At 35.9% G+C, this 21,588-nt stretch overlaps 1 protein-coding gene and 1 long non-coding RNA gene across 2 annotated transcripts; one reads left to right on the forward strand and one right to left on the reverse strand.

Moving 5' to 3' along the window:
* Positions 1-5,536: 5,536 nt before the first annotated feature.
* LOC107760813 (putative plastid-lipid-associated protein 13, chloroplastic) lies at positions 5,537-17,658 on the reverse strand. The gene is made up of 7 exons (XM_016578918.2): positions 17,280-17,658; positions 16,271-16,392; positions 16,109-16,192; positions 8,222-8,318; positions 7,440-7,656; positions 5,985-6,037; positions 5,537-5,920 (listed from the first exon to the last, which is right to left on the reverse strand). Exons 1-7 carry the CDS (start codon positions 17,514-17,516, stop codon positions 5,831-5,833), a joined length of 900 nt encoding a protein of 299 aa, XP_016434404.1. The 5' UTR covers positions 17,517-17,658; the 3' UTR covers positions 5,537-5,830.
* A 319-nt stretch (positions 17,659-17,977) lies between these two features.
* On the forward strand, positions 17,978-21,248 carry LOC107760812 (uncharacterized). Its single transcript, XR_001642467.2, has 3 exons — positions 17,978-18,109; positions 20,124-20,304; positions 20,954-21,248. It is a non-coding gene; the product is annotated as an uncharacterized LOC107760812 (long non-coding RNA).
* Positions 21,249-21,588: the final 340 nt, after the last annotated feature.

Here is a 21,588-nt window from a genome sequence, read left to right on the forward strand (position 1 = left end):
CATTGACTCGTGTAGTTCAATTCCTATATCACCACACAATTTCAATGTTGAAAAATGCTTGGAATGTAATATCAAACCTCCAAATTACAATTCTTCCCGGATTTTGACATCCTCCTTTCCTTTTTTCCCTGGATTAGATTCAATCTCAACCATATTTTCATGCACACCGGTTGACTCTACTTTCATATTTTTCTTGGCATCACTAACACTCATGGAGTCGGTTGGCAGATGTTCAATTCTTGATTCCTCAAAGTAGAGCTCACTTTCTTCCTCGTAGTCGAACTCTTCTTGACTTCTTTCCACACTCTCAAGTTGGTGGGCATAGTGAACCTCAACCAATATTTTCATTTGACTTTCCAAAGTGCGGATATTATCATCATTTTGAGTCAAGACTTGCTTCAAGTCCTCGAGTGCAAAGTTGTGCTTCTCCTCATTTTCAAGAACGGCCTCCAACATGAGCATCATCTTCTCATTTTTAGCATTTGAGAGTTCTTCTTAGTTTTGATCAAGTGCCAAAGAAGGATTTTCAGCTTCAACCTCCAAAGAAGATTCTTGGCTATCATTAACTTCCAAGGCTTTTTGGACCTCTAAAGCTTCAAGCATTTCTTCTATTTGCAAGTACAACCTTTCAAGTGCTAAGTCATTTTGGAGACTATTTTCCAAAAGCTCCTCCAAGGCACTTTGTTCTTTGTTTCCTCCTTCAATTAGGTATTCTAACATGAGCTTGAACTCTCCATTTTGACCATGCTCAACTTTTCCATTTCCATAGCCCTATCATTTTCATCACAAAAAGTAGAATCATCATAGCAGGGGCTTGGGGAAGGGAAGAACAAATAAGCACAATACTCCCAATGACCATTTTGACGACCACACTTATCACAAATACTCCACTCATGGGTTTGAGATTGTGCGCACAATCCATCTCCAGGAGAATTTAAATAATTTTGCCACAAGTGTGGTCCTCCACAATAAGGACATGGGTCATCAAAGTATGAACACCTACCATCCGACCCATTTTCATTATATGATGCCATTTTTTAAAACTAAAAAAATAAACAAGAAAAATAGACGAAAGTAAGAAAAATAATTATACAAATATTCACAAGTTTGGACCAAAGCACTTACGCTTATTTATCAAACAACCTAAATTACGCCAAATTGTTCCCCGACAACGGTGCCAATTTAGATGACGTCCAAATCAACTACTAAAAAGTAAATAGACACGGTCGCATGCAATATAATTTACCCAACTATGAGTCGGGGTCGAATCCCACAGAGAACGATATATAGGGGATTAGGAATGTAAGAGAATTATCACTTGTTATGCAATGCCAAACACTTAGAATTGTTTCTAGAAAATATTTATACCTAAATGTGGAAATGTAAACTAACTTAGAAAGCAAGTAAAATAATCATTGGCTACAAGTATGGATGCATTAGGAATTACACACAAGTAACGATCCAATGTATTTTATGATTTTATAAATATGAGCAAGTTTATGTTAATTAGCCACAGATAATAATTCTATATTAGCTTCTTCCAAAGACTAACAAGACTTCCCAATTGAATTATCCCTAAATCAATTATGAGATTAAGCACACCCGGATATGGCTACAAGTAGTTCAATTTTATCCCTAGGTAGAATCTATAAAATGAGGGTTAAAACCTCAAGTTCTTGTTAATTAATCTTTTCCAAAACCCAAATAATCTTTCCCAAAATTAATTCGGAGTTAATGGACGAATCCTAGGGTTAACTAATCTTTTTGGAAACATTAAGGAACAAAAATAATTAAAGAAACAATAACTCACTTCATAAAAAGATAAAAATCATTCAATACATAAGCACAACACAAGATATCTAATCCACATTTTAAACAAGAATATTTCCATAAACAAGATTCAAGTGTTGGATAAAATGCTACACACTTAGATATTCAATACAAAGCAAGGAAATGAAGAAATGAACATAAATGGGTAAGAAATTCTCAACCAAAAGCTTCAAATCTTCAAGACCAAAGTATGTGTGCAAACCCTGGCTCCCAAAACTTGTTCTCTCTAGTGTTTGAGACTGAAAATAAGCCAAAGATATGCCAAAAATTAGCTAGGTCGTGTATTTGTGGGTTTGGAAATGAGAAAATGTGAAATGTCATTGCAGTCCAGTTCTGATGCCCGTTGATCGCACCTGCGGAAGAATCCTCGCAGGTGTGGCTCCGCATAAGTGGATATCTTAATGCAGAAGCGGAAAATTTGAAGGAACTTCTGGTACCGTAGATGCGGGCTCTTAAGCACTAATGTGCAACCGTTTCTACGGTTCTCTACTCGCATATGCGATTTCTGGCAAAGTAGCTCAGCTCCGCAGATGCGCTCCATTTCTCGCAGATGCGGGGTCTCTTCTGTGACCACTCCTCCGCAGATGCGGAATCACAGAAGAGTTTTGCATTGTTTTCACCTTTTTTTGCTCAATTCCACTTCAATTGAATTCAAATCACTTCATGGCATCATTTACCTAAAAATCTAACAATACACACCATAAACGACCTCATATTATAGTTAAAGGACATAAAAACTAAAGAAAAGAGACTAGAATGAGTGGTAAAATCACCACTCATCAATGCTTACAAAATGATTGGGGTCCCCTTTATATAGGAGGAGAAAACCCCAATATAGTACATTCCTAATTGTAATAAAGAATTCTATTAGTACAACTGTATAACAACCTAGTATGGACTTGTACTATTTCGTACAGATCTTATCCTATAATTTATGCCTTGACCCACGTGTCCTTGAGAAATTTTCGCTCTTTCTTGAGTGTCTTCGAGATTGTACTGCCCTCGATGTAGGTCGTGTCAGGCCTTCGATCTGCTTCCTCGAGTTATGTATCCTTCAGTCGTGTCCGACCCCTACTTCGAGTCGCCCGGACTCGAACTCATAGCCCAATTTAAGACTTCGAAATCGGGCTCCTTGATTTTGACCGTGTACATATTTCTTAAATTGAGCTAGCCATCTGTTTACGGGTTCGGCTGAACCCAGTAGCTTTTATGCAGATTCTGTATTTGTCTTGTGAAATTCATAAAATATGTACAATTTATTATTTTAGAACCTAGTAACTTAAAAGAACTAGAATTCCGAATCCATAAGCTTCAAATTCTGACTTCACTTCTGAGTATTCATATTGTGGTCTTGTGGAAATTTAAGTTGTTGAAACTTAAGTTTTAATGGCTTTTTACAATCTTAGAGGAATACAAAACCTATGCAGCAATAGAGGGAGCTTAAATTTCTTAAGAACAAAGATTACTGTATCAAAGCCGATCATTTCTTGTTCCCCAAATATATTTTCCTAATAAAACTCACCTATATTGGAGAAGGGGGGAAAAAGGAAGAGGCAAGTCGTACAATTAATACTACTCCTAGATGGGTAGATTTAACTTATGAACAAGAACACAATGTCAAGAAAATTTATACTATCTGTTTATAACTAGACATTTGCTAATCTTACAGGTTACCAAATTAGACTTGCTATAAACAATTATCTATTGTTTATAAGTCATTTTAATATGATAGTGTAAAAGTTTACTATTGAAATTGCACATAAGTTAAACTCTTATATAGGTGTCTACACTAGCTGATGTTAATGTAAATAAATATATTGTAATTGATCGCTTTACCAAACTATAATATAAACTTTTTGTCTTCCACGTACGTGCAGTCGTGCACCATTGTCGCATATTATTATCTTGAAATAATAATACTATGAGAAATCCCATAAATCCAAATAGAGGTGAATATAACATAAAGCACGTTCAATATTGTTTCATATTATTATCTTGAAAGTTTTACGCTTTTAACTATATTTAATTAACTATTATGTATTCTGAATCCATTTTATTATCCTTGATGACTACATGAGTATAATCTTAATACAAGGTTACACATACAGGAGTACTGTGTCTAAGGGCGAAGCTAGAGTGTCAAGAGCGGGTTCGGCCGAACCCAGTAGCTTTGGTTCGAACACTATATTTGTCGTAAAGAATTTATTGAATATGTATAAATTATTAATTTAGAATCCAATAACTTTAGGCGATAAAAATCCCGAACTCATAGGTTGGGATTCCTAGCTCCGCCTCTGACTGTGTCATAATTCAAATATATCTGTTCTACGTCCATTGTAAAAAAGTATTCAAATGACTTTATATTATACTACTCTACTTGTTTAATTTTAGTATGTTTTTTTTCCAGGTTTGGTTTTAGTATATAAACAAGAAAAACACAGATCTTTAACGAAATATTTATGACCCCTCGCAAAATTGACAGATTTGTGAAGACTCTACAAAGGAATTCATCAATATAGACGAATTTGTTACAGTATTATAAAAGTTTTATACATCCATTACGAATATTATTCTTGTCACTCGAATTTGTGACGTATTTTTCGGTCCAAAATATTATTTTTGCTTAAAGTTTTGGATTCGATGCTCATAATCTTTTAGTATATAGACCTGGAACATGTAGATATATACTTATAAAATTATGTTCTTTTTATATATTTCTAGTAGTTATATGTAGCAGGATTGACCCAGAAGCAAAAATATTCATGTCTAGACATGTGGATTCAAATTTGATATACTCCTAGGTACAAGTATTGTCACTAAGAAAGTTATAAATTATATTTGCTCTCCAAATTTATTTATTTTTTACTTATAAGAGATTTGAAAATAAGGCAAAAATAATATTTACAAGATTATTCTTCCCTTCAATTAAAAAGGGTCCAATTGACCCATTTCCGCCTATAAATATTTTATCTTCTCAAGATGTCATCTCCACACGAAATCTCCCTCCCTCCATCTCTCTCTCTCTCAGAGTCATTCTTAAATAGATTATGTTAGGAAGCTACACTTCAAATTTACTTGACCAATTCTTATCTCTGACAATTATTTCAAGTTTTCTTTTTCTTTTTCCTTTTTGTAACATATATAGAGAAATTGAAAGCATGAATTCGAAGAAATAGAAATTTGACTCTATACTAACTTAGAAATGATATAAAATTACCTTGAAATATTAAAGTTTGATTTTAAAATGTTATATAATTAAATTAAAAAAGAAAAACTAGTTACACTCAAAGTGATATATAAATTTGCTATAGCTTATAAATAGTTGCAACTTTATTCTGCATCCAACTGGTGCAGAGCTCTAATTTCACCCAGAAGCCAAATTTGCTAGCTGCCCCATTAATTTAATATAATAGAAAAACACTAAATTTCTACAAAAGAGGAAAAAACGATTTTTTTTCTGCTATGAAGCCTAAGTCAAGTGACTCCTTCAAGTCAAAACACGTTATCAGTTAAGTTGATTCATATTTCACACTACGTCAACAAATTCCAAGATTTCTTGTTTGTGTGAAAATCTGCTAAAATACTTCACAAGTTGAGAACTTACTGAATCCTGGTCCACCAACACGATGAGAAGATAATAGCAACATGCGTGAACCAAAGATGTCATAAAGAAACAATCATACAAACGTAAGATGGACATGTCTAATACCAACTCTGATAACAACCTTTCTATTTCTTACTAACATCAACCACTTCTTCCATGTCAAAAAGACTCATTCACAAAGCCGTGGCAAGTTTTACCACTTCTTTTCTACAATGGAGTGAGCTCATGTTCGTTGCTCATCGATGTGGCATTACTGTGTACAACACTTGTGAAAAGAAAGAATGAGGTAGGTAGGATTGTTGTGAAATTGATATACAACATATTTTCAGTGTTACCTAGAAGTGTGAGTAATGGAAGAAAGAGTTGTTTTTTCATACAAAATGTGCCTATAGTCAGTTAACTCTCATATTCAGTTATTGGCTCCGTTTCAGGCGGTGCCTCCAACCTTGTTAGGACCTCGGGTTCTCCTGCCGCATTTCTTACGATCTGCACCCAACCAGCAAATATCATGAGAGTTTCTTAGAAGTAAAAAAATATAGAGATGACTCACCAGGATCTCGTCGTCAAGGTAAGAAATCATAATAAGTCTCTGAAAGGTCCCTCCTGACATCGCAACAGCCCAGAGTGAGAAGCAACAGAAATAAATGCCTAACGCTAAGCAATAACATATAAATCTAGAAAAGATACTTTCTTCAATCTGCTATTTTCCTAATCCTCTTTAGCTTATTCCTTGTATTTCAAGATATTAGAGTATGCACTCATCATTAATAACATGAAGCCTTTAAGAAGCATAAACAAAGTAACCAAAAAAGACGAGATTTGAAATTCAAGAAATATCAATGTGCTGAAGTTGAATAAGTTCTCGACGGTGGATAAGCTGGATAAAATCAAACAATCAAAATAAGTCAAACTAAGTCTTGCTTGAAGCCAAGTGCAGGCAGATGAATAACTCCGAATGGCTTTTACCGATGCTATAAGATTTGAGCATTTGAAGAATTGATTGACTCGATCAATAGGCTTCGAAAAACAGCATCTTAATGAGGCAAATGCTTGTTGATATGTCGAAAAACTTAATTCTCCCTCCATCTCATCTTTACTGTCCCATTTACGAGAATTGACCCTAATGATATCCCCCTAACCAAAAAGAGATCCTTTATTTCAAACTACCTTTTTATTTGTAATGAGTAGAAAACTCAAAAATCATATAATTAGGTAGATGAAGAAAACAGGAAGAATTTCAGAAAATAAAGTGGATAGAGTAGAATATCACTTTTACCAATCAAAGTGTTTTGTGGATGAACAATATCATTTCGCAAGTAACCAAACAAGCTAGTGTCTGCAAAATCCTAAGCAAAGAAAAAAAGACTGCAAATTTCCAGAACAAAAGGGAAACAGAATTGGCCACAACAACATACCCAGTATTATCCCACACCGTGGGGTCTGGGAGGAAACAGAATTGGCAGACATTTAATAATCGGATATCATAATTCACAAGGCAAAAGATAACAAACTAAAATTAAAATTAAAAAGAATACTCCCTCACCCTCAACCCAATTTATGTGATGAAGTTTGACTGGGTACAGAGTTTAAGAAAGAAAAAAAAGACTCTTAAAACTTATGGTGTAAAATAAACCTAGATATTTATGTGGCTATAAATCATCTCATTAAGAAAAAATGCGAAGTTTAAAGTATTAAATTGTTTCTAAATAAGTATGACACTCTTTTTGGGCCAGACTAAAAAGGTAAGTACGAAGCATAAATTGGGACGGAGGGAGTAATTAATAAGGCAAGTCAGAGAAAGATATTCATAGTGCCTGAACACACTTTTCTCCATCTAAGGTATACACAGCAAACTGAATTAGCCCATTTTTGCTAATATTTGCACATATTATAGTTTTAGCTCTCTTAACAAGATACAGTATCTCTGCATTAAATGAGTAAGAACTAAGAAGTATGTTTTAGTTGATAACAAAGATCAAATCCTACGGTAATACTGAAATCTCACCAAGAGGAACTTTCACCCCACTGGAAACAGCATCTTTAATGGGGACAGGAAGTTGTTGCAAAGTGTTAAAAGCCTGGCCAAAAGCACCTCTTAGTTGTTCAGGTACAGCTTCCTCATTGACCTTTGGAGATTCAAATGTCCCTTCAACATACTCTTCCTTCATACGAAGAGGCCCCTCAACACTATACTTGGTGGAGATGATAAACTTATTCTCAATCTGCATTTTTGCCACAAGTATTTTCACTTCTTCAGATATCTATGATCAGATATACTAATAATTCACTAACATTTCACAATGATCTCAACTGATAAATTGAAAGAAGCAACACCCTGAGTCCTTGATTAAGACTCAATTGATATTGACCAGTGTAGAACTAATTGCCAGCTTGCAAGAATCAGGGGCCAAGCTTAAGTTAATGCGAGGCAAAAAGAATACTTATACTGGCAAAAGTTATGCGGTAATCTATATATAATTTTATGGAGGACAGAATGTAGAGCAGGAATAGTGTATTAGCAACACCTGGATAGAAGTATCTAAAGATAAAAAATATTTTAAAGGAACAATCCTTATAAAATTATTCACCTTATAGAAGTCACTACATTATTATTCATCGCATAATAATCCCCACATTATTAACCTCATAACTAGTTTGTGAACCAAACAACCCCTTCATTTGTAGAAATTTTTAGTATTGTTTACTTTCAACTTTTCTAGTAGAGGGAAGATTACTGAATACTAGCATGGACTTTGCATATCAAATTTTCCAACAAAGATAAATTACCGAATTTAGTAATTTGACTTGTGCAGTAGCAGTCCCATATCCATCCTTGATCAGCACATCTAATTTTGATAAATTTACCAACGTCGGAGGAATTCTCCTGCAACAGCATGATTTTGGTAGAAACATTATTAGCTGACATTCATCGAAGTAAACTAGAAGCAGAACCACAATCAGCTTCACCTAAATGTTCAGAAGATATCAACTGAAATTAGCACATTGGCTAAAAGTGAACAAGATGCACCCGCAACTTAAGTAATGTGCTGAATACAACATTTAAGACTCTAACAATATCTTACTCCCTTTAAAAGAAAAATGCCTTGCTAACAGAGAATCAAGCCAACAGATTCTGGTTCACAGCTCATCCAGCCAGGGGCGTATCCAGGAGGAGTATGGCTTCACGTGCACCCATGCTCTCCTCCCTTTACCATATATAGTAATGTTATATCTCTTCAAAACTAATATATGTGTGCGCGCCCGAGCTCAAAGAGTCTTATGGTGCAATAGTTACTGGGTGCACCTCTACAAGTGAGGTCAAGGGTTTAATTCCCACGCCCATCTTGCATTTTATAATTAAATACTTTTTTTCTTGGTCTTCCTTTTTTTGTTTGGTTTATACTTTCAAAATCTCCTCCTAGACCATATATGGTCAATGAGTTCAACTAATCAAAATATTTTTGACACGGAGTATATATGTAAAATGTCACTAAAATTTCAAATAAAAAATAGAACCTATAATTTCAAATGTATAATGGGGTCAATGGTAAGAACCTAAAGGTTGAACCCATCAAATTGAAATCCTAAATTGTGTTGATTAGCTTAGTTATTAGGAAAGATTTGATTCTGATTGATTGTAAAACAACAACAGCAACAAAAAAATCTAGTGAAATCCCACAAGTAGGGTCTGGAGAGGATAAAGTGTACGCAGACCTTACCCCCTACCTTATGACGGTAGAGAGGTTGTTTCCGCATGACCCTCGGCTCAAGAGAAGTGAAAAGGAAGCAATAAACAGACAGTAGCAACAACAAAGTATTTAGATATGGGCGCAAATGGAGATACGTGCAATAACAGAGATCTAAAAATACGACACTATAAGAATAGAGTCAATCTTGCTGGAAATAATGACACAATGAAATAGCAAGGGGCTAGGAATAGGAAATATGCAAGACGAGTACTAATACTACTGGGAAGACTAGATGAAACTCTAGACTGCCTGTCAACCCACAACCTTAATCCTCGACCTCCACACCCTCCTATCGATGGTCATGTCCTCGGTAAGCTGAAGCGGCGGCATGTCCTGCCTAATTACCTCACCCCAGTACTTCTTAGACCTCCCTCTACCCCTCCTCTGACCCGCCATGGTCAACCTCTCATACCTCCTAACCGGGGCATTGGGGTCTCTCCTCTTCATATGTCCGAACCATCACAACCTCGATTTTCGCAACTTATCTTCTACAGAAGTCACGTCAACCTTGTCCCTAATATACTCGTTCCTAATCTTATCTTTCCTGGTATGCCCACACATCTATCTCAACATCCTCATTTCCGCTACTATCAACTTCTGGACATGAGATTTCTTGACTGACCAACACTCGGTTCCATACAACATGGTCGGTCTAACTACCGCTTTATAAAACTTGCCCTTAAGTCTAGGTGACACATTCTTGTCACACAAAACACCATAAACGAGCCTCCATTTCACCCATCCCGCTCCAATACGATATGCGACATCATTGTCGATCTCGCCGTTACCCTGTATCAGAGACCCAAGATATTTGAAATTATCTCTCCTGGGGATGACTTATGTATCCAGCTTCACGTCCACTTCTACTTCATGATCCCAATACTAAACTTACACTCCAAGTATTATGTCTTCGTCCTGCTCAACCTGAAACCTTTAGACTCCAGGGTCTATCTCCACACCTCTAACCTAGCATTAACCCCCCAACGCGTCTCGTCAATCAACACTATGTCATCTGTAAATAACATACATCATGGCACCTCTTCTTGAACGTGTCGAGTCAACACATCCATCGCTAGGGAAAATAAAAATGAGCTAAAAACTGATCCTTGATGTAACCTCATCACCACTGAGAAATAATCTAAGTCTCCTCCCACAGTCCTCACTTGAGTCTTAGCTCCATCGTACATGTCCTTAATCACCCTAAGTGTATGCTACTGGGATGCCACTAACCTCCAAACATCTCCATAAGACCTCCCTCAGGACTTTGTCGTAGGCTTTCTCTAGGTCAATGAACACCATATGCAAGTCTTTCTTCCTCTCCCTATACTGCTCCACCAGTCGACTCTGAAGGTGAATGGCTTATATAGTCGACCGCCCTAGCATGAAACCGAACTGGTTCTCCGAAATAGACACTCCTTCTCACCCTCCTCTTCACCACCCTCTCCCAAACTTTCATGGCGTGACTCAGCAGCTTGATACTATAATTATTGCAATTTTGAATATCACCCTTGTTCTTGTACAACGGGACCAACAAACTGCGCCTCGACTCTTCGGACATCTTATTCGTCCTAAAAGTAACATTAAACAAAAACGTAAGTCAATCCAAGCCTGCCCGACTCGCGTTCTTCCAAAATTCCACCGGAATCTCGTCTGGTCTGGTCGCCGTACCTCTACTCATCTTCCACATAACCTTATTAACCTCTTCAGCCTTAATACGTCTACAAAACTCGAAATCACGCTGGCTTTTCAAGTTTTCCAACTCCCCAAGTACAATGATCATATCCTCATCCTCATTTAAGAGTTTATGGTAGTAAGTTTGCCACATGCGCCTAATACACGCCTCCTCTACCAAGACCTTACCTTCCTCGTCTTTGATGCACCTCACTTGGTCCAAGTTCCGAACCTTTCTCTCTTTAGCCTTGGCTAACCGGAACAGTTTCTTGTCGCCGCCTCTACCCCCAACTCCTCAAACAAGCATTCAAATACTGCAGTTTTGGCCGCCGTGACCGCTAACTTCGCCTCTTTCTTAGCCTTCTTATAAAACTCCCTATTTGTCCTCCCCTCCTCCTCATTGGCGCTCTCCATTAGTTTCACATACGCCGCTTTCTTGGCTTCCACTTTTCCTTGGATCTCTCCATTCCACCACCAGTCCTCTTTGTAACCCCCAGGTAGCCCTTCGTGACCCCTAACACCTTTCTAGAAGATTCCCTAATGCAGTCCGCAGTCGTGGTCTACATACAACTCACGTCCCCGTTGCTCCTCCAGACCCCATAGCCAACAACTTCTCCCTTAATACTTGAGCTTTGTCCTTGGTCAAAGTTCCCCACTTGATCTTAGATTGACCTTACACTGCCCTCTTCTTCTTTTCTCTCTTAATCTCCAACTCCATTACCAAGAGCCTATGTGGATCACGACTGCGGACTAATTAATTGATTGCAACTTATTTTCCTTCCTAAAATAGTCATAGGACCTAGTGTATAAATACATTTGCTTAGGTATGTAAGAAATATACAGAAATACAAGACGCCTTTTTTTCAAAATCTACATAGTATCAGAGTCATTGCCGCCTTTTTGAGGTGAGCTATCTCCCTCATAGCACTACGGTTCCGATTTTATCAAAGAGATCGAGTTTTCTCTCTTGGTGGTTGTCCACAACACAAACTCCTTCTGGTCCCGTCGAGACAAATTTGGTTTCCAGCGAGGCAGGTTATTTTTTGAGCAATTTTCTTCAGAGTTCCTTCTGATTGGACAGAAAATATGGAGACATTCAAGGAGACGGTTTCTGAAGAAATCTAGTTTTCGGATGAAATTCAGCTTCTCAGTCGCCTCCTAGCTTAACTTGATTCCGCTAATATTGCCACATCCAATTATGTGCAATCAGGTACTGCCTTTGCTGCTCCCCTTAATTTTTGGATTGTTGATTTTGGTGCAAATAGACACATGACAGATTCTTCTAAAGACGTTCAAAACTATTCTCCGTGTCTCAAAGAGATAATGTTAAAATAGTCGCTGGTTCTTTAACACCTATCTCTGGAACATGTTCTGTCATTTGTACTCTTAATATTAAACTATCATTCGTGCTCCATGTCCCTGAGTTCCCTATCAATCTTTTATCTGTTAGTGCCATCACCAAAGCTCTAAACTGTAAAGTCGAGTTCTTTCCCGATCATTGTATTTTTAAAGATCTTTGAATAGGGAACAGAATTGGTAGTGGTAGATTGCATGATGACTTGTATATATAAGATGGAATTCAAAACTCTGGTCAAGCCTTTTTTGGGAAAAGTAAGGATGTCAACCAAGAAATAATACAGCGGCATAGACGGTTAGGACACCTATCATTCTTTGTTTTGAAGAAGTAATATTTCGATTTGGTTTCAAGGACTCAATTTGAATATTTGTTCTGTGATGCGTGTAAATATGCCAAGCATACTAGAAACTCTTATCCTGCAAGTGATAATAAAAGCATAACTTTGTTTATGACTATTCATTCTGATGTATGGGGTCCTACCCAAACGGTTTCCTTGTCTGGTAGTCGATGGTTTGTTTCTTTCATTGATTGCTACACTAGGATGACTTAGGTATATTTGTTAAAAGCCAAAAGTGAAGTTTTCTCTTGTTTTTAGTCATTTCATAAGATGATTTGTACTCAGTTTGATGCCAAAATAAAAATCTTGATAACTGACAATGGCAACAAATACATGGATAAAAGATTTGGTACTTATTTGGAGTCCAATAGGATAGTCCATGAGACTAGTTGTCCTTACACTGGTGCAGAAAATGGAGTTGCTGAAAGAAAAACTAGGCATTTGTTAGAGGTAGCAAGATCTCTTATGTTCACCATGCATCTACCAAAACCTTATCAGGGGATGCTATTCTAATGGTTGCCTATCTTATCAACAGAATGCCACTTAAAACCCTCAATTTTCAAAGTCCTCTAGAAGCTTTAAAGGGTAAAAATGAATAAACTAATCCTCCTAAGGTCTTTGGGTGTATTTGCTTTGTCCACACTAGAAATTCTAAGAAACTTGATCTTAGAGCTATAAAGTGTATTTTCATTGGGTATTCTCCAACACATAAAGGTTACAAATGTTATCATCCTCCCTCTAGGAGATCTTTTGTTGGCATGAATGTTATTTTTTGAGAATCTGAGCCATACTTCAGTATTATCTCATTACCTCTTCAGGGGGAGAGCAGTAACGAGGAAGAGGTGATTCTATCTAGTTCCATTACTGGACCTCTTGATGACATTGTCATAGGGGAAAGTGAAATTGGAGAAAGAATTTATGGGGGAGACTATTGGGCGTTTGGATATGCTAGATTTGGAAACTTACTCAAGGAAAAATAGAGCAGAAAAAGCCATCATGCAATCTACTGAAACTGAACAATCTTCTATTGGTGAGTTATCTACATTTCCTAATGAGTTAGATGAACCTATTGCTCACAGAAAAGGAGTCAGATCTTGCACCATCAAATACCTTTTATCTAATTTTGTCTCCTATAATTCTTTGTCTCCCTCCTATAGAGCTTTTGCCTTGTCCATTTCTTCTGTATCTATTCCTTGGAATTGGAGGGAAGCTTTTGCAGATCCTAAATGGAAGCGCCTATGATTGAAGAAACGAAGGCCTTGTCAAAAAATGAGACTTGGGAACTTGTCACTTCATCACCCGACAAGAAGTTGGTTGGCAACAAATGGGTCTTCACTGTGAAGCACAAAGCTGATGGCTCGATCGAAAGATTCAAAGCAAGATTAGTGGCTAAGGTATTAACTCAGACTTATGGAGTAGATTATCAAGAGACATTTGCCCATGTTGCTAAGAAGAACACTATTAGAATTATTTTGTCTTGTGCAGCTAATCTTAATTGGGACTTGCAACAGTTTGATGTGAAGAATGCATTTCTTCATGGAGACTTAAGAAGAGGTGTATATGGAGATTCCTCTTGGATTTGATACTGCTCAAAGTCAAGGAAAGGTATGCAGATTGAAGAAAGCCTTGTACGGACTGAAGCAATCCCCCAGAGCTTGGTTTGACAAATTCTGCAAAGCAATGATCTCCTTTGGTTACCAACAAAGCAATGCTGATCACACCCTCTTCATAGACATCATACGTGTAAACTCACTCTTCTCATAGTTTATGTTGATGGCATAGTAATGACAGGAGATGACAAAGAGGAGATGGCCCGATTGAATAAATTGTTGGCACATGAATTTGAGATCAAGGATCTAGGAAAATTGCACAACTTTTTGGGAATTGAGGTTGCTAGATGAAAAAGAGGAATCTTTATTTCTCAAAGGAAGTATATTTTGGATCTCTTGAAAGAAACTAGTATGACAGGATGCAGACCCGCAGAATCGCCTGTTAAAAGCAATCACAAGTTACAAAGCGGAGTTGGAGAGTCAGTTAATAAGGAGAGATATCAGAGGTTAGTTGGAAGACTCATTTATCTCTCCCACATTAGACCAGACATAGCCTATTCAGTTAGCCTGGTAAGTCAGTTCATGCATGATCCTCGAGATCCTCATATGCGAGTTGTCTTTCATATTTTGCAGTATCTGAAGTCTACTCTAGCGAAAGGTCTACTTTTTCCCCAAACATGATCACCCTGGATTTCTGGATGACAGAAGATCTACATCCGGTTACTGTACGCTCGTAGGAGGAAACTTGGTTACTTAGAGAAGCAAGAAGCAAAATGTAGTTGCTAGATCAAGTGCAGAGGCAGAATATAGAGTTATGGCCCAGGGTGTTTGCGAACTGCTTTGGCTACAAAAGCTACTAGACGAATTGAGATTGTATGAAACAGGAAAACTTTCCTTGTACTTTGACAATAAGGCTGCCATCAGTATAACTTATAATCCAGTCCAGCATGACAGAAGAAAGCATGTGGAAATTGATCGACACTTCATCAAAGAAAAAATTACAACTGGTGTCTTGAGTTTATTTCATGTGCCATCGGAAAAATAGTTAACTGATGTGTTTACCAAGGGACTCAACAAACGGACTTTTCATACACTGGTTTGCAAGTGAGGCATGGGCGACATTTTTTGCACCAACTAGAGGGGGAGTGTTGATTAGCTTAGTTATTAGGAAAGATTTGATTCTGATAGAGAAAGATTTGATTCTGATTGAGATTTGATTTTTATTCTGATTGATTGTAAATTGATTGTAAATTGATTGTAATTTATTTTCCCTCCTAAAGTAGTCATAGGACCTAGTGTATAAATATCTTTGCTTAGGGATGTAAGAAATATACAGAACTACAAGAAGCCTTTTCTTCTTCTCAAAATCTACAAATCCACCTATTCATAATAGTGTACCCATATTCTTGAAATCCTAGACCCGCCTTTGTATCCAACTTATACATTTTTTCAGCAACAATTAGTCTTGTAACACCTTTTTGATGGATTTGTCAAATTGTAGTATTAGCAAGAACAGAGATCAATGATCGTGGCAGGAGCTTCATAGCAACATTTGCTCAAAGTCAAGCATTTGTTTAAATATGGTTTCTTAGAACGAATGGAAAACAATGGCTCTACAAGGAAGCTCATCAACTTTCTCCTTAGAAGCTAAGTTCTGTTTGATTAGCTCATTGACTTGATCAGTGGCTTTGCAGCATTCATAGAGAACTTGAGGGGGCAAGTACCTTACTGGAACAATATGCGCAAACATGATCAGGGAGCTCTGGCACTATATAGTTTCTTTGGGGTTGTCGCATGGGATTTTTTAACAATATAATGTATCATCTCTTATATTTTATTGCATGCACGGGATCATAGATACTTTTAGAGAAGTCTAGGTTTCCCTTTCACAGTTTTCAGCAATTGGGAAGATAGCAAGCATATCTACGTCTTGGTTCATAAACTAAAGAGTTGATTTAAGTTCGAACAGCGGGAAAAGGAGAGAACGATGTCCCAAAAAATAGAACTTACCCAAACAAAAATTTGGCAACAATGAGTACTGGGCTACCAGCTCCAAACCACTCAAAATTCCACAGGCCTTCCAAATTGTTAGACCTGAGTAATGAAACCACCAATGAATAACTTGTCAAGATGCTTGAAAGATAAATTTGTCAGTAAGATTTAACACCTTACGTTGTGGGACGAGGTGTCGGATTGAGCCTCTCGAGACCAATGATCCTCTCATTCACATCAATGCGTTGTACATCTGTTATCTTCCCAGTGACCAATGCCTCAAACCCACCAGCATCCTTGAACTATCATAGAATAATAAATTTGTTTTTTACTGCTTAAGGGGCAAATAAAAAGCATAGAAGAGCAATTCTTTAAAAATAAACAGTGCAGTATAATCAATAATATTGTTCTTCAAACCTCCCGGCCATACCAAAATTTTTGTACTCATACGTTATCCTATACCTTGCGATTAATATATGACACCAACTTCTACTCCCAACCTAACACTAAAAATGAACCAAAAACCAATTTCCCAAAAAAGATTCTTATAAAAAGGATTTTCAACAGAAGACATCTTCCTTCATACCAAACGACCTCATTTAGTAAAAAACAATCATCCATCTCTATATGATATTGTCTTCTCACACATAAAAAAAGCACTATAACATCAAAGAATTACTTTTCCCATTAAAACTAAGGACAAGATTGAAACTTCTAAAATATAGATACATACAAACAATCCTTCATCTTACAGTGATATCCATTTCTCCATATATATATTTTTATAGGCACCCTTTTCTTCTTACACTTAATGACCAAATATATACAATTGTATTCATATGGAAAAAAGATACTTCCTCTATTCCAGTTTATGTGATCCTATAACTTTTCTGGCGTGCTCCAGAAAGAACCATTCTTTTCTAAATTTCAAAACAATTTAACTTAAGCTTTTTCTTTACCCTAAGTTAAAGAAGTTTTTATAGTCACACAAATATTATGACATGTTTATGACTATAAGTTCAAAATATTATTTTTTTACTTTAACTTAGTGTCAAATCGTTTCACATAAATTGAAACAGAGGGAGTAACAAAATTGGAACTTCAAGCGTTAGGAGAACGAATATTGCAGGACTAAATCACAAAATAAATCTAAAATGGTGCTAAAAAAGGGGGAAGAATGACTACTGACAGCAAGAAGAAGAGACTCTTTAGCAGAAAGTCGTTCCATTTCTTTAGCAAAAGCAGAAGCAGCCCCTCCTCCTTGTACTGTCTGCTCTATCATTGCTCTACATATCCCCTTTAACTTGTTTCTTGCATTTCTGCGTCGGAAAATGGCGATAGGAGAAGAAAGGGATGGAAACGACGACGTATTGCTCAAACGCCGGCAAGAAAATGGTGGTGCTAAATTTTGAATTGAAGTAGCCATTCGACAATTATGAGGAAAAATCTGAATCGGTATTTTGGGGTCCAAGACAAATCGATTATATTTGGTTTTAAGAAGAGGAATTGGAGAATGTGGTTCTGCTGGAAAGTGGAAAATTTAATAGTTTGCTCTCAAGCTCGTGTACCAGTTTTTGTGTGACAACTGAAGGTCATATACCAGGGGCATTGTTGGAAAATAAAATTTGGGATTGGAAAAAGAATTTATGATCCAAAATAAATTGTACATATTTAAGTGATTATATATTATTTTAATAAAATTAAATAGGACGTTTAAACTTAAGTTATTTTTAAATATAATTTTTTTTTTTTTTGAGATTTCTATATTATAGAAGAGAAAGAATTTCGACGTGTGTGTTTCATGTCATTTTTAAAAAGCTCGAGGATATATTAGTCATTTCGCATCAATTCTCAAAATATCATATACGTGGCTAGATTTCTGTGTACAAACTCTACGTGTAACTTATAAAATGGCTCCATGTGTATTTTTAGCAAATAACAGAGTATTAGGTTTTCTTCAATTCAGATTTTGAGTGATATCTTCTTCCTGATTCTCTTCACGCGCAAATCTAGCTAGAGGTATGCTTTCAATCAATTTTGTACATATCTTTTTTCTACTTTTTCCTTTGTATTTTGGGTTTCTTCTAGGTTCTCTTCATCATTGTTAGTTTCGATTCTGAAGTTCAGTGATTGTTGTAGGTTCTTTTCCCATGTTTTGCTATGATTTTTCTCAGATCCTTTTTTCTTCTTTTAATTTCTGCTCTATCTTCTTTTAGGTTTTCTAATTTTTAACTTTGCAATCTTATGGCAAGTGTGTGTTAAATCGAGTGGTAAAACTGTATTTTTAAACTCTAAGCATGCTGACTATTGGACTTTGTCTTCAACGTCTTTATCTAGCATTCCTCACAAATTCTCTCAGTTAGATCAAACTCAACGACCTGCCTCTACAGTTTCTTTTTTCATATTCTAATATTGTCTCAACTTCTCCTCCGTTTTTCGTTAATTGCAGTCTTCTCTGTTGCACTGCTCAATTTACGTACAATTATACGGTCAGTTCTGTTTTGTCTGGCTTTTTCCTTTAACTATCCAAACTATTTTTGGGGGTGAGGTTGGAACAACGATTGGTTGTTTTGGAAAAGGATCTGTATTTATTTATGTGCATATCTTTTTTAAATGAGGAATACAAACATATTTTCTATATGAAATTTTGGAATGTCTTTACTGGTTTGGTACCATGCCTGGTTGGGGTAATTAAGAAGCTTTTAGACCCGGTTGACTTTGGCTGACCAAAATGACTTTTTTCTTCGTTTATCCAACCTTTTCTGAATATCAGTGTTATCTAGATTTAAGATTGTGTTGGTTTCTACTGTGAAGAATGTCTCCTTATGATGTTTTGAATCTTCCATGGAAGATTAGCTTGCTTTCAATTGGTGATATGTTACGCCTCTATTTTTCGTGCTTCGTTTCGCTTCGCGCTTCTCGTGATTTAATCTTAATTTTCATATGTTTCAACTCTTTTAAAGTGCAATAAGAATGAATTTAAGTTTATGATTTAGACACTACATCCAGACTTGCATTAGAGGTATTTGAGAAATTGCCGATGAGAAAGAAGGGGTAAAGTATTTGAGAATGGCGAGGAGAGTTGAGAAATTTCACTGTTTTGAAATTGCCACCGCCCGAGCCTAAGAAACCTAAGACCATTAATGTCAAGCTTGCTTAAAATAGGGGAAATATAGACAAATTAAGTTTGGTTCTATGGGTATTAATTTGGACCTCGGAGAGGTTAGAAATACTGTTTTATAGTAGTGCTTATGATGTTTTTTGGACTGTTTTGTGCTGTGTGTAAGACCTTTTGGTCTATGAACTGTGAACATTATGAATAAATTTCCTTGAATTTACTGGAGTTTTTGCATCTACAGGAAAAAAATTAAAGCCACTAACATGTAAAAGGAACAATTCTGTAGTATATCTCCTAAAGATTTTAAATGTTCTTGTTGTATAAATCTAAGGAAATGGAGATTGAAACTGATAAGAAATAGATTAATGTTGTTGAATGGCATAACATATGCAAGATTCACAGACTATTGAAAAGAAACAACAGCAGACTCATTCACAACTTTGCTCAAATAATGATGAAGTTGGTTAAAAGGAGACAAAAAGGAATATAAATAGTGTCTACTTCTTTCTCACTTGCTTCCATATTTACATTCTCATCTTAAACTATTGGGCTAGGTTATAAATATTTGTGTTGCAGATCACTTTGTGTAAAGACAAACGAATATTATGTTCGGATCCTACAACTTCTTCAATTATAGTATTCAATTCAACATGGTTCATTTTAATCTCTATTTTTGTTCCTTTTTAACACTGAAATAATTGAGCAGCTTAATGAAAAAACCTAAAGCCTAGAAAATGATATATGATAAGTTATTATACCTTTTAATTTTTTGGCATGTATTAATTGCTCATATATGTTATTTTTGGTCTTTGTTTCTGCCTCAATAGTGAAGGAAAAAGAATCATTTGTGATGCTACTTTTTAAAAGCTCAAGGCTTCTCCATAAGCTGATATAAATTGTGGGTATCTCTTGCAGTTTGTACGTCAACTGAAAGGCTGTTTTTCTGACGTTTGAGCTTGATCGACAAGCTGTCACCACTTCAAATTGAAGCTCTTGGTTTTGCTCTCCGAGAATCACTAAAAACTTGACACTCATGAAAACGAAGGTCTCTCCATTCTGAATTCCTTATCTATTGCAATTTACGCCATATCTCAAGGTAATTTGTCTTTTCATATTTCATTTGTTGTCTTAGTTATGTAACTGCTACTGAAGGTGCAGAAATACCAAGGTGTAACTTAGCAAAATCTGCAGATACCAATATCTCCAAAATCTATTAGTTTACATTGATTCTTTATCGTATTTGGTGGTAGATGCTTAAATTTGTTTTAAAGTTCTTATGGAACATCAGAAGACCATATGTGTATTATTTTGTATTTCTATTCACAACTTTGGAGATTAAAAACACCCCCGTTTCAAATGTTTACAGAGTAACACCTTTCTTATACACTTACTTGCATGTGCTTTCTGTTGACATGAAGGAAATAAAATCTCTCTCCGGTGCATTTATCTAAGCTCGCTTTCTTTTCTTTGTTTCTTTTTCTCTGAAGATTCAAAAGAACATTAGAATTTATGGTATATTATGCTCATTAGTAAACAAAGATAGACAATGTTTGAAAAGGTATGTAAATTACAAATAAAATCTGCAAAAGCTAATGTAGTTCCATTATAAAAAATTTAAATTGTCCCATTTAAGACATCTAATGTTTTTCTTATTATGTAAGACAAGAACTATATCACTGAGACAAGTTTGCGCTCAATCTAACATATGGACACTAACATTTAATCATTACTTCACGATTTTGCAGGTGGTATTTTTGGTCAAAGATTGACACGAATAATGCATCACTTTTTGCCAATATGTAAATAGTACTCCTATATATATATATATATATATATATATATATATATATATATATATATATATATATATATATATATATAATGACAAACTTTAGCATCTAATAGTATGGTGTGGATGTAAACAATGTATCATTTAGCAATTATGTAATATCCATGAGTGGATATTTTAATCCAAAATGTATGTAAATGATATCTGGCAATTAGTATGTGATATATCGTGTATATATACGGTTTGATAAATGCTTACATATACCCTAACTGTCGTTTAATCGTTTTTATGTTTTTTCTTTTTCTAATGGGCTCTTATTTGATTTTTCTAATAAACGCCTGTAGTATTTTCAACTTTTATAATATTGGGCCTGTGCTGGCACATGCCATCACAACCTAGCAGACTAAATAGAAAAGTGTATTATGGAACATAAATATGACTTTCTGGACCACTTATTTTGTTTATTTTCTATTTTGGTTGATAGAAGGGTGGTTAAAACATTATTTGAAAAAAATGTAACACTTTCACTTTGCCTACCATAACACAAGGTCGGTAGTGGAGTCAACAACTCAATGGACGGATGATTTGTCT

The sequence above is a fragment of the Nicotiana tabacum genome, chromosome 6 (assembly GCF_000715075.1).
Source record: "Nicotiana tabacum cultivar K326 chromosome 6, ASM71507v2, whole genome shotgun sequence".
Taxonomy (NCBI): Eukaryota; Viridiplantae; Streptophyta; class Magnoliopsida; order Solanales; family Solanaceae; genus Nicotiana; species Nicotiana tabacum.